The following is a 13,804-nucleotide window of genomic DNA, read 5'->3' as shown; positions in this document are numbered from 1 at the left end:
AGTGAACAGCAGGGGTAGGGACCTGACGGAGAGGACTCTACAAAATCCTGTGCCTCCACGTGTGCCCCGAAAAAGTCCAAAAAGGAAATTAAGGGGGAAGCCAAGTCATTTATTATTTCTTGAAAAAGTTGGGTAAGAGAGGAGGGGAAGGCTTATAGTATTTAACTGGAAAGGAATGAAAGGACTTTTCAGTGCAAAACAGCTTGCTGGTCTGGGAAGTGTGAGATTAGGCAGGTTGGTGTTTTCAGTGCTGATTGGGGAAGGGCACGATGAGGTCAAACTGGGGGCAGCCTGGAGCATCTCAGGAGTCATTCCTGTGCCAGGCTCCAGAGCCCTAAAAGATTCAATGCCATTACTATATGTGTGAGAGGCAAGTCAGCCCCTGTGTTTCCACAGTGTAGAGATAGTCCACAGCTAGGGATGCTGTGTCTGTATGTCCAAGGTCAGTGCCATGTCTCTGTGTGCCAGGCTCAGTCCCATATCAAGTGCCTTCTTTCCTGTGTGGGGTAAGCCACCTTTTCCTGTGCATTGGGGTTAGTCAGTCTCTTGTGTCCGTTGGTCTGTGTCTCTTGTGTGTCTGGATGGGGCCAGTCCGTCTGTCCTGCCTCAGCTCCCACTCCCGCTCCACCCCTCAGCCAGGTCCCAGCGTGCTGATGGTGGTGTAGCTCAGCCTGGACAGTGAGGCGATGGAGGGGGTGGGAGGATCCTCGTCCGGTAGAGGTCTGGGGCGAGCTCGCGGAGGCCGAGGACAGCAGCGGGCGCAGGTGTCGAGGCAGGCCTGGCGAAAGCGACGGTGCATGAAGCAGTAGACCAGGGGGTTGACACAGGCAGAGGCGTAGCTTAGCAAGTGGATGAAGGAGATGGGCGCACCCGAAAGGGCGCGATGTGCACCGGGGCCGTCGAAGGCGCGCCACGTGTTGGCGCTGTACACTGGCAACCAACACAGGAAAAAAAGCACAACGATCACCAGTAACATCCGCACCACGCGTTTCTTAGCTAACAGCTTGGCTTGGGCCGGCCGGGTGCAGGATCCTGGCCCAGGCGTGGGTCCGGTCAGAGCGGACAGCTCCAGTACAGGCCGGGAGCGCGGAAGCTGCACGTAACAGCCATCGCCGTCCTCACCAGCCAGCCTGGTCTCCGACCCGCAACGCCCGTTCGGGTGGGCAGGACCTGAGCACAGACGGTGGGCGGTCAGAACAGAAGGCTGAGTTCTCCAAATCCCCAGCGGTCTCCCCCCACCACCCCCTCCATTTCCAGTCTCTCTTCCTACTCACACACCTTTCCGCCCCACCCACTTTATGTCCCGCCTCTTCCCAAAGTCCCGCCCCTCCTGGATTTCACCCACCTCTTCCGGTCCCACCGGGCAGTCCTCCTTGACTTCCGACCCGGCTCTGACTCTCGCTGTCACTGTCACCGTCAAAGCGAAGCCCTAAGTAGAGCTCACGGGAAATAAGCCCGTAGGCCACCGCCATAACCACCCCGGGCACGAAAAACAAGAGCAGGAGCAGCAGTACCGACCTAGAGACAGAGCACAGACCAATCGCGCGGGTCTCTGTCCAGCTATAATCACAGATGGAGGAAGACGCAAGGGTTGACGTTTCTAGGGCTGGTGACCAGGCCCCAGAGGTAGAAGTAGGATTGGGGTATGTGGCCTGGAAGGGTTAGAGAACTGGGGAGAAGCTCCGAATGGGAATCCCAGGGTGGTGGGAAAGGCAATTGTAGTGGTAATTGTTAGAGCAGCTGGAGGGAGATTCTGGGTAATGCTCGTGAGTATCTGATGGAGATGGAGAAGGGAATTCCCAGGAATGGGTTATAGGGACCCTCACCAGGTTTGGCGAACTCGCGCACTGGGCCACCGATGCATGCATTGCAGCACACGAGGTCCCGCTGGCTGCACGGCAGTGTACACCGGGTAGGGCACCATGAGCAGTCCGGACAGCATCCACGTGGCTACGATCACTCGAGCCGCGTGTGAGCGCGTCTGCCACACACGCGCCTGCAGTGGTCGGCAGATGGCGCTGTACCGCTCCAGGGCGATGGCCACGAGGCTTAGCGTGGATACGCTCACAGACACGCCTAGCAAGGGAAGAGGAAGGGGTCACCTAGGAAACTTGTACTACACACTCACCAGTGTGACTTCCATACCCGCTGACGGAGAAAGACCCCCTACATCCGGCAAGGACTTTAGAAGAGGAGAGGGGCAAGGGAGGCAGGTCAGTTGTTCACATACCCATGAAGTAGGAAACCGCCTTGCAGACGACAGTGCCAAAGATAAATGTGCCCATGAGATTGGGCAGGAGGGTGAAGGGCATGCAAGCCACGGCCAGCAGGAGGTCGCTGACTGCCAGGGAGAGCAGGAAGGCGTTGGTGACGGTCCTCAGACGGCGGCTGAGTCCCAGGACCACGATGATGAGCACATTTCCTCCGACACTCATCAGAAAGATCACAGCGTAGAGGGTGACCCTAATGGCCAGCTCCAATTCTGGGTAGGAAAAAGGGGAGGTGGCAGTAGGAGTCCTGGCCCCCACTCAGCCCGGCTCTCCAATTTCACTTATCCCCAGTCCTCCAGCCCCCACTACCCAGCCAGATCCCCTGCTTTCCAAATCCCCGCCCCCGCCCCCAACCCCAACGACCCACTCAGTAAATGGTGAACTTGAATCCTTTACCCTTCTAACCCCTGGAGGCCTAGTTAAAGTGGCCTAACTCAACTCTTCCTTAAGAAAGCCTGTCCCTTCTCAAGCTTTGTTCCCAATCCTTCCTTCTCTTTGCAGCCAAACTTCTTGAAAAGATTATTTCCATCTTTTCATTTACCCCCCAATCTGTTACAATCCAGTGACCTGTTCCCCCATTACTGTTTGCACACTTCTCAAGGTTACTGAGCTTTAACTGCTAAATCCAAAGGTCTCTTCTCAGCTTATTCTACTTGACCTCCCGGCAGCATTCAACCCAGTTGACCACCCACTATCTTTTGAAAGCAGGTCCGAGCATGTCTTCATTGTCTTAAAAAACAACAATGACAACAAAACAAACAAACAAAAAGACCCTTCACCTACTCTCACCTGTCTGCAACCCTTTAGCTTGTCATCCAGATTCTCCCAGAACTGCCCTCTTCCTCCTCCCACTTCCTCCCTACAATGCACCCAACTTAAGTCACCGGATGACTCAGTTTCTGGAAGGCATCATGTGCACTCATGATTCTCTCCTTTGCTCATGTCGGTTTCTCAGCCTAAAATGCTCTTTCACTGCCTGCCCCACCCCCCCGACTATTAATACCTCCCCCCCATTAATGACTTTCAATAACGAATTTGTTCTCTGTTATCTGGTAAATTCCTATTTACCATCGTCTTTCAAGACTCAGACAGACTGCCGCCTCCTCTGTTAGGCCTTTCTGGACACCTTATTTGGAGCTAATCTCCCCTTCCTCTGACCATGCATGTTCCCTACACATCTGTTAGAACGGTTTTTACTTTCTGTCTTATATTTTAATTATCTGTAAACATTCATTCTCACTCCACAAGCATTTACAGAGGACTCCCTTTATACCAGGCCCTGGGGACAAACAGGACATGGCAAATGCCCTGTGAGCTCTCATCTGAGAGCTCCCAGTCTAGAGGGAAACTCAGATGTGTAAACAGATAATTGTCACATGGTGTGATAAGGAGTGAGGTTGAGGAATACACAGAGTACTCTGGGAGCTCACAGGAGGGACATGTAGTGTTGCTGGGCTAGACAAAGGGCTGACCCCATTCATTTTTGTCATTGCCTATTGGGAGAAGGATTCATCATTGGGCTTCCATATCACAGCCAAGCAAACCCAGACAAAATTGAATAGAATTAAATTAAACTGGACCCAGTCACCCATGGCCTCAGCATGAGGGAGACTGGAGCTTGGAGGGAGAGAGGGCAGGGACAGAGCCTGACAAGTTGGGGGAAGGGAAGGGCCCAGAGCTGCAGGGCCCTTTTTCATAGCCCCATACTTTGGCTGACTTTGGCCAGAGCTCCCAAATTACACTGTTTTCTCATAACAATAGTTTGTACTTATTCAGAAGTTGTTGTAGACTTCGAGTAAGTGCTACTTACAAGAGATCCCCTAACTGAACTCAGCAGTGATATTACTTGTTCAGAGCACCCAGTAAGCTAGGAGCCAATTCAGAATAGAAGCCAGTCTCTAGATCTCTAAAATGCTTTGCCTTCTACCGCATCCTCCCTTCTCTGTCATTCATGATGCTGTCCCCCCCATACTCTACCATGGCATTTCTCACTGTATTATTCTGTTCATTTTCTATCTCGACCGCTAGACTATGAGCTCTTGAGCACAAGGGTAATGCCCAATCATGTTCTCCAGCATGTCCCTAGCATTTGGCATAATGTCCCCTGCACAGGAGCTGTGAACACCTGCTTGCTGATGAATCTTAAATGGATCTCTGTCACTCTCCACATAAATGAACCTGCTCTGTCCCTCCTCATCCACCTTTCACCTCTGTGCTTCTAAAGCTCCAGCATGTGCTCTCCTTGCTGCCTCTGTCTCTTTAGAGACCCATGTTGGAGGATTTTGTTGGTGGAGGGGAGGGGGCAAATGACAGGCTGTGATTTTGGATGTGTTACTTTTACTATTATATACAAACCACCTGTGTCTCATTTAGAAGCTGGGCCCCTCTCTGCAGGGAAGGCTTATGGACGGTTTATGTGTGACAATTTGAGGTGTACATGTGTGTGTGTAGGGGGGCCACGCCGTAGGGCTTGAAGGATCTTAGTTCCCGTCCAGGGATCGAACCCGGGCCCTGGCAGTGATGGAGCTGAGTCCTAACCACTGGACCACCAGGGAAGTCCCTCTCTTCAAATAGTTCTTGATTCAATAACCACACCTCAAGTTTGTACGGCACTCTAAACTGTGAAAAGCACATTTCTCATTCATTCATCTGGCTAATGGATCTCGTGTGTATCCTTGAACTTGGCTAACTGTGGTGTAGCTGAAATATGGGGCTAGGCCCTCTATTATGAAGTTCCCAATCTGTGTGGGGACCTCTGAAAGCTAGAGGACAAAGTCCCAGTAAAAATGACCAGCAACTGTGCAATGCTTTGCTGTTTAACTGGGCACTTCCAGCTGTTACTTTATTTCCAGCCATCACCATCTCTCTAAGTCTTTGCTGTTGAACAGTTAGGAGATGTGAAAAGGCTAAGTAAAAGCAATCTTAGAGCTAGGGATCTTGGGAAAGGCAGGGAAGGATAAATAGGTGGAGCACAGGGGACTTTTAGGGCAGTGAAACTATTCTATATGGTACTGTAATGGTGCATAAATGTCATTATACATTTCTGAAAACCCATAGAACATACAACACAAAGAGTGAACCGTAATGTAAACTATGGAATTTAGTTAATAATGTATCAATATTGGCTCATCAATTGTAACAAATATACTACACTAATGCAGGATGTTAAGAACAGGGGAAACTCTGTATGTGTGTGTGTGTATATGCATCCATGTATGTTTGTGTGGTGGCATATGAATGACCACAGTGGCTTCAGGGGTGGCAGAATGGGAGATGCACCTCCTAGGGTACCTAGTGCCTTGACAGTCTATCTGTGGGCATCCTTCTGCTGGGGATGAGAGGAGAGCAGAAATCAGACCAGGGGACTCAGAAGACTGGGACAGTTCAGTTCTGCTTCTGGGGTCTAGAGGATCTACATGTGTTCTGTCCAGATGATGGCAGAGAAGTGTGGGTACAAAAATCCAGATGACGTGACATGAAACAAAAACAGGCTTTTCTAAGAAAGGATTCCACAGAACACTGAAGCTGCTGATGCCTCAAATCCTGCCATTCACTGGTGTGTTGGATCTGGTCACCCATCACTCAGGCATCAAAGTAGTACCCATGCCTCTGTGGTGAGCATGGATAGCATCTAGCTGATTGTGGGTAACAGCTGGGTGATGGGGACATCCACATGTTAATGGATTCTAACTGAGGGGGCAGAAATAATATGCAGGGTGTGTATGTAGGTAAGATCAGAGTGAGCATTGGGTAATACTTTAGTCTTGGAGCTGATATCTGGGTGGGTGAGAGTAACACATATTTCTGTAGGCAATATCTGGAGAAGGGTAACAGCTACATGTCTATAGGTGATATCTGATTGAGTGTGGGTTGCATGTAAGTTTAGGCAATATCTGAATAAGTGTTATAACATTTGAATGAGCCAGGGTCTGCAGATAACATCTCATTCTGTAAGTAACATCTTCAGGAAGCATGGGTTACATTCAGAGGTCTGTATGTGAATAGGGGAATATCCAACTGATGGTGATCATAGCTGACTGAGCAGAAGTAATATGCAACTATATGTGGGCAATATTTAAGTGAGTGTGAATATGAAATATTAACAGATTAAGATGTTAATCTTATTGAGTAAAATAGCTGAGCACCTGAGCGAACATAGGTAGTATTTGAGTCTTTGCGGGTAATATCTGAATATGTAAGAGTAATTTCTATGACTTTATGGGTAATATCTGGAGAAGGGTTACTTAAGTGAGCATGGGTAATATTTGATTGTATGTGGATAATAATAAAACAAAAGCGAGTGTGTTTGATGGATGAGTAATATCTGAGTGACAGTCGGCAATATTAAAGTGAGTGTGGGTGACATCTGCTTTTCTGTGGGTAGCATCTGAGTGAACATGGGCAACGTTCAAGTCTATGTGGATTATATCAGAATAATGTGAGTAACATCCATATTTCTATTGGTAACACTGGAGTGAGCCTGGGTAAGATGCGTCTGTCGGGGTAACAGCTGAGTGAGTGTGGCTAACAGAGTCTCTGTGGGTAGCTTCTGACTGCCAGGTGTTACATCCAAATGTATGTGGGCAGCAACGTCTAGATGACTTGTGCTCTGAATCACTTCACATTCTGCTTTCTCAAGGTCCCTTACTCTATTAGCTAGCCCTGCTATCTTTTGCACTTCAACCTTCCTCTCTCGGCCCATTCCCCATCAACATTTTTAAAATGGCCTTCTCTCTACAACACATACACACTCAAAAGACAAACTATGCATGAGCGCGTGCGTGCTCACACACACACGAACACGCACACGCACACACACCCTTCCTCAGCCCCATGTTATCCTCCTCAGCCCCATGTTATTTCTAGCACTATCCTGTTTTCTCTTTGTCTCTCTCTCTCTCCCTACCAAACTTCTGGAAACTTTTATCTGCACACCTTGGTTCACTTCTTATAACCCCTCCCCCATGGCCCAAACTTTTACCAACTGTAGCCACCCCCTAACACCCACAGCTCCTCCTAAGATTTCCTTGTTATTGAATCGGAAGGATGCTGTTATGACCTTATCTGACTTATATGGGCAGCATTTGACATCACTTCTCCCACTCTGCTTGAAACTTTCTTTTTTCCTTGCCTTCTTGTCTCTCTGATGGTCTCATCTAGATCTACTTCATGGACTCCCCTTCCTCTGCTTGGCTTTTAAAAATTGGTCTTCCCATGCAGATGGCCAAGAGACACATGAAAAGATGCTCAACATCACTAATTATTAGAGAAATGCAAATCAAAACTACAATGAGGTATCACCTCACACCGGTTAGAATGGGCATCATCAGAGAATCTACAAACAAGAAATGCTGGAGAGGGTGTGGAGAAAAGGGAACCCTCTTGCACTGTTGGTGGGAATGTAAATTGATACAGCCACTATGGAGAACAGTATAGAGGTTCCTTAAAAAACTAAAAATAGAACTAACCATATGACCCAGCAATCCCACTCCTGGGCATATACCCAGAGAAAACCACAATTCAAAAAGACACATGCACCCCAATGTTCATAGCAGCACTATTTACAATAGCCAGGACATGGAAGCAACCTAAATGCCCATCGACAGATGAATGGATAAAGAAGATGTGGTACATATATACAATGGAATATTACTCAGCCATAAAAAAGAACAAAATTGGGTCATTTGTAGAGACATGGATGGACCTAGAGACTGTCATACAGAGTGAAGTAAGTCAGAAAGAGAAAAACAAGTATCATATATCAACGTGGAATCTAGAAAAATGGTACAGATGAACCAGTTTGCAAGGCAGAAATAGAGACACAGATGTAGAGAACAAATGTATGGACACGGAAGGGGGAAAGCGGGGCTGGGTGGTGGTGGGATGAACTGGGAGATTGGCATTGACATATATATGCTAATATGTTTAAAATAGATAACTAATAAGAACCTGCTGTATAAAAATAAATAGATAAATAACAATTTTTAAAAAATTGGTCTTCTTCAGGGTCCTGTCCCAGGACCTCTTTTTTTTTTCCCCATCTGACACAATCTCTGTATGATTTAATCTGTTCTCATGGCTTCCGTTACCACCTCTAGACAAACACCTTTCAAGTTTGTATTTCTAGCTCATACCTCTCCCCTATGTTCCAGACCCTTGGATTCAACAGTTTACTGGGTAACTCCACTTGGATATTTTACCAGCATTTAAACTCAGTGGGTTCCAAATTGAATGTATAATCTCCTTCAAACCTGTTTCTGTTCCTTTGTTATCCTTCTCATTATACAGCACCAACATCCATCCAATTGTCTAAGCCAGAAACCTAGATGTCATCCCTTGACCTCTTCCTCCCTCTCCATTTTTAATAAATCATCAAGTTCTGTTGATTTCACTTCCAGAAGTGCCTGTCAAATCCAATTCTCTCCATCCCCATTGCCAGTAGCTTAGTCTACGCCAGCATCATCTTTCATCAGGACCAATGTAATATAATAGCCTTCTAAAGGATGCTCCTCTCTCCATTGGATTGTCCTCCAATCCATCCTCTTTAATACAGAACTAATCCTGGCAGTACTACTGAACCTTTCAGTAGTTCCCATTGCCCTCAGGATAAAATCCATACTCCTTAGACAAGGTTCATTAGGCTCTGGAAACCCTTTAGGCTGGTCTTCATCTTTAGTGTTCATTATTCCTCTCTTATGGTACATGTCTCAGGCACACAGAAGCTATGACACACTGAATGAAAGGGCCATGGCCTTAAACTCTGGCTGTTTACACATACTGGTCCTCTGCTTGAGATGCTTTTTGCTTTTTCTGCCCCTTCACTTGGCTGGCTTTCCCTCAGCTTTTTAATTTTTATTTCAATTTAGCCTTCACCTCCTCAGGAGGCCAACTCTGATTCCTAAGCCTAGGCTAGGCTAGATAGAGGTGCTCGTCTTCTGTGTTCCCACATCCCTCTCAAGGCACTTCCCACTCTGTACGGCAATTCTCTGCTTACTTGTCCTTCTCCCCCACTGAACTGTGAGCTCCATGAAGTAGGAGCTGTGTCAGTTTTGTTCTACTCCTGTCCTTAGTGCTTAGCACAATCTCTGGCTCCATAAATATTTGTTGTGTGAAAGAATCTGGGTGTAACAATGAGAGAGTGTGTGACAACTGGTCTGAGAATGCATGCAATATTTTATGGGGGTAAATAAATACTTGAATTGCAATTTATTCCCATTTTCTCTTCTAGAGCTTGGAATAATTTCCTTGTGCTTAACACTGTTCCCTCTCCTGGAATCCCACTTCTTCCTTTTCTGCCTACTGAACTCCGACTTCAAGGTTCCCTCTGTGAAGTTTTCAGACCCCATCTCCTTTGGGTGCCCAGAGTTTGGTCCCTCTTGTGGGAATCCCAATTCTGACTGTGATTTTCCCATTGGTTTTTGTCTCCCGCTTGCACTGGAGATGACAGTCCAGACCGGGTTTAGTTCATCCCTGTGTACCCGGAACCTAGCCCAGAGACTATAATAGCAGGTGTCCAGTAACCATCTAAGGAAAGAAAAGGTATAGGAAGGGGAAAAATAAGACTTGAGCTGGGTCGTTGAGAAAATGTGGACGTTGGCTGATGGGAGGAATGAAAGTCACTTTGGGGACTGGGTGAGTGGAAGCAGTCTGGTGGTGAGGCGGAGAAGGTGGCACAAAGGGGTGGGATGATGAATGGGGCAGCCAGGCTCTAGGAGGCTGAAACCTAAGGAGAGGCACGTTGGAGAGGGGGCTTGGAAGGGACCTGGAGGCATTACTTGGAGACAGCGAAAGAGGGAGGGTATAGACCCTTGAGAAAAACTCCAACTTGGGAGGCAAAGGGATCTGAGGAAATGGAGACAGGCAGCTAGCTCTAGAGAGCAGCCCCTCAGCCCAATGTCCAGCCTAATTCAGGTTAGAGGATCTGTTTTGGGAAGGCAGGGGGTTGGGTGGGGGACACAGGAGATTATAACGCTAACTTCCCATTCGGGTCTTCCAGAGTGCCCCTTCCCCAACCAGGCCCCTTCCTTCCCCCAATCTTGCCTTCCTTCCTTTCTTTCCTTCCCCACTGTGGCTCCGTGAACTGGCTGCAAAAGGAAAGGAGAGACCTGGGAGGATTGGCCAGAGGAGGTCCTTGTCTTCCCACCGTCTCTGTCTAGGAGGCGGCTGTGTGTTGGGGGTGACCGGGAGCTCTGGGGGTGGTCAGGGGACCAGGGTGTGAAGGGGCTCTGACCAGGTAGTGTGAAGCTGCAATGGAGTTTTATGAGCTGTGGGGGACACATGCGTCAGGGGAGCTGTTTGGGGACAGACGGAGTACTATGAAGGGATAGCGTGGGCGTTTGGGGAAGCAGTGGGGGCCTCTGTGAGTGTTGCGGGGTGCAGTGAGAAGGAGCTCGTGGACGGGGCTCAGGGAGGCACCCACCTCGTGTCCCGGCTCCGCGGATGCGCGGGGGCTCACAGCTGAGGTTGCCGGTGCCGCTGCCGTTGAGGAGGGGGCCCCCCGGGCGGCACAGGGAAGCCGCCGGCCCGGGTCCGTATCCCGGCACGCTCCGGTTCGGCTTCAGCAGCTCCATGGCCCCGGCCCATCCGCTGCCCCCTGCGCTCGGCCGGGCCGGCTCCCCGCAGCGGATCCACCTGCTCCCGCGGAGATTCCGGCTGAGGCTCCCGCCCCGCCTGGTTCCCGCCCCCAACCCCGGCCCCCGCCCCTCCGCTCCTCCTCTCCTCGCCCCGCCTCGGCTCGCCTCCCTCCCAGGCTCGGGTCCGCCTCGGTCCTGCCAGGTGACTCTCCGCCCCCCTCTCCTGCTCCGGACCTACTGGTCCTCCCACCCCCGACCCCCACGACTGTCCTCGCCCCCTCCCTAGATCTCTCCGGTCTTCTCTTAGAGATTTCCTTCCCGCCCACTTCCCTTCGCCAGCGTCCCGGTTCCGGAGAATTCTCGGGAGCCTCCGTGTGTGTGTGTGTGCGTGTGTGTGTGTGTGTGTGTGTGTGTGTGTGTGTGTGTGTTGGTGAGGGTTGGGGACAGGTTAGGAGTGGATGGAGAGGTTGTGAGGAGGGAGGTTGGGCAAGGAGCGAGCGTAAGAGGGACGGGGTAGATAGAGCCCGGCTGCAGCGGGGTCTAGCATCTTTCCCTGGTGGGTCGGGGAACGTGGAGACGGGGCCGCACGCTGGGATCCCTGGCTGCAGCGCAGATGCCTTAGCCCGCGCGGAGCGCCACGGGTTCCCTACTTTGCCGCAGGGGCCGCAGTGACCGCGACACCATCGCTGGTAGCTCCCTGCAGCTCCTCGCCTCGGGGCTGGGGTAGCTTCCGCATCCTCACCTCTTACCTCAGGCGCAGCACCCACGCTTCTACCCGAAGCGCTCAAGGAACCCTCCTCAGCGGTCAAGGATGGGGAAGGGACAGCATTTCCCCCTGGGGAACCCTGGCAGGGGAAAAGGGCTGCCTGGACGAAGAGTGACTTGGGGGTTGAGGGGCGGCCGGGGTAGTGGTGAGAACTGCCTGGGATAAACAGGAGTGGGTATGCTTCTGTTCCCAGACCAGCACAGGCATAACCCGGGAGGAGGCAGCTGGCTTTCTCTGTGGTCTCCAGGCAGCGCCCACCCTCACCACCCGACACACTGACGCTCCCTGTTTGTTCTCAGCGCAGGTGGAGCAGCCTGTGCAGGGCGTCAGGTTCCCACGGGAGGGGGCTGGAAGGGGCTGGAGCACCCGAATGCAGCGGGGACAAAACTGAAGGGGGCCTGCGCAGGGCCTGCGCTAGGTTCCTTGGGCCGGACTTGCCTCCTCTAATGGTTCAGCCCTGCTTGATGTCATTCTTCTCTATTCCAAAGAAACTCTGATATGACCTGGAATTCCATTCTCTGGCCTCCAGCAGTAGCTGTCAGAGGTGGGAGTTATCGGTCAAAGAGAACATTAGACTGGGGATGAGGTCTGAGTTTATGGGGAATTCAGAGACGCTTAGCCAGTCAGTCTTCTGGAGAGAACCTGGTCCAGCTAGCACTGAGTTTATAAGGGATGAGACACTGAAGGAGGATTTAAGCCTGAGGTCAGTGGGAATGTTGTCAACCGCCCCCCTCCCCCTTCTCCTGGCACTACCTGCCTTCCCCACCATAGCAGCCTGATTTGCTGTTTGTTCAGCTCCAGCACAGGTGAGGCCTCAGATAACCTGCTGGACTTTTCCCACACTGGATGAGGGTAAGGTGTGGGAGCAGGGAAGCAAAGGAAATGTAGGGGAAAGGGGAGTGGAAATAGGAGAAGTAGATGGGCATTTACTTATTCAGCAAAGTATGTGCCAGGTATAGGGCTGTACACTGGCTGTCCGATACGGTCTGTGCCTGAGTACCTCCCAAGCGAGTGGGGGAAAATTACAGGTAAGCCAATGATGACAACATACGGTCATAAGTGCATCCATCAAGATGCACATATCGGAAATTTACAAATCATCCTGAATGCCTTACTCCCTTATGCTCCTGCACCCCTGTGGTGGAGGCTGTGACGAAAAGCCCAGACTCCTGCCGAAAAATGAAGGATTTACTCTCCTTCTTCACTGAGAATGCTGCTGGAAGATAGCCCTCAACTGTCAGCCCCTTTGGGAGTTGCCTAAGCTGAAGAAAGCTGGCTCATTTAAGGTCATGGTCCTTTTCTGGGGCATACAATGACTGATCGACAGAGAGGTATAAAGGTTCAGCTCCCTCACCCCAACAGAGGACAACTCTGAAAGATGTTCACAGCTGCTCGTGGGGTTGACTGAGGTCGTTGTTGGGCTTCTCAGCTTCTCCCTTTGCCCGATCCCACTTTCATCCTCTCTCTTACACAGGTGTTGACTCTGAGAGCACTCCTTAGTAAACATCCTCCACAGTAACCTCTGTCTTAGAGTCTGCTTCCTGGGGAACATAACAGCCTCCCTCCCATGTTCAGTCCATCATGAAGTGCTGTTGATTTTAGCTACTGACTCCACTGATGTTGCCCCACTGTTTCTTTTACTACTCTCCCAGCCTCCTAAGTGGTCCACGTTTCACTGATGCTCCGGACACGCAGGCTCAGCGGCCATGGCTCACGGGCCCAGCTGCTCCGCGGCATGTGGGATCTTTCCGGACCAGGGCACGAACCCATGTCCCTTGCATCGGCAGGCGGACTCTCAACCACTGCGCCACCAGGGAAGCCCGAGAAAGCTTTTTAACAGTGTCTATGAAGCCTGCATGTCTTGACTCCTTCTGATCTCTCTAACCACCTTGTTTTGAGTCACTGTTGTTCTTGTTCTCTCCACTGAAGACACTGGCCTTCCTTTAGTCCAGTTTTTGGGTGTATATCCTCTAGTTACATGGTTTCTGTGCATTCTCTCTGGAAGTTTTCCTTCCTTATTTAATTAACTCCTACTCATCCTTCTGATCTCAGCTCAAAGTCTCAGCATTTCTCAGGGGTGTTTCTCCTGGCTTTCCCTCCTGGGTAGGCAGAATCACAAGATGATCCCTAATGACTCTCACTCTTGTATGATCTCCTTCCCTCAGGTGTGGGTGGAACCTGTGAATGTGATGAGA

The 13,804-nt window shown here is 50.4% G+C and overlaps 1 protein-coding gene across 3 annotated transcripts; it reads right to left on the bottom strand.

The window, feature by feature from the left end:
* Positions 1 to 631: 631 nt before the first annotated feature.
* CCKBR (cholecystokinin B receptor) lies at positions 632 to 10,840 on the bottom strand (the record flags this gene model as incomplete). Of its 3 annotated transcripts, none has more annotated exons than XM_082627430.1 (5): positions 632 to 1,170; positions 1,346 to 1,518; positions 1,827 to 2,076; positions 2,231 to 2,482; positions 10,690 to 10,840. In XM_082627430.1, the coding sequence occupies 5 exons, from the start codon at positions 10,838 to 10,840 to the stop codon at positions 632 to 634; spliced, it is 1,365 nt and encodes a 454-aa protein (XP_082483556.1). The 3 variants fall into 3 exon arrangements, with proteins under 3 accessions (XP_082483556.1, XP_082483557.1, XP_082483558.1); XM_082627431.1 differs by having other exon boundaries at positions 1,361 to 1,518; XM_082627432.1 differs by lacking the exon at positions 2,231 to 2,482 and having other exon boundaries at positions 1,361 to 1,518.
* Positions 10,841 to 13,804: the final 2,964 nt, after the last annotated feature.

This window comes from Mesoplodon mirus (genome assembly GCF_964341445.2).
Source record: "Mesoplodon mirus genome assembly, chromosome: 7".
In the NCBI taxonomy this organism is placed as follows: Eukaryota; Metazoa; Chordata; class Mammalia; order Artiodactyla; family Ziphiidae; genus Mesoplodon; species Mesoplodon mirus.
Note: the sequence above shows the minus strand (reverse complement) of the source record. Positions and strands in the feature narration are given on the sequence as shown.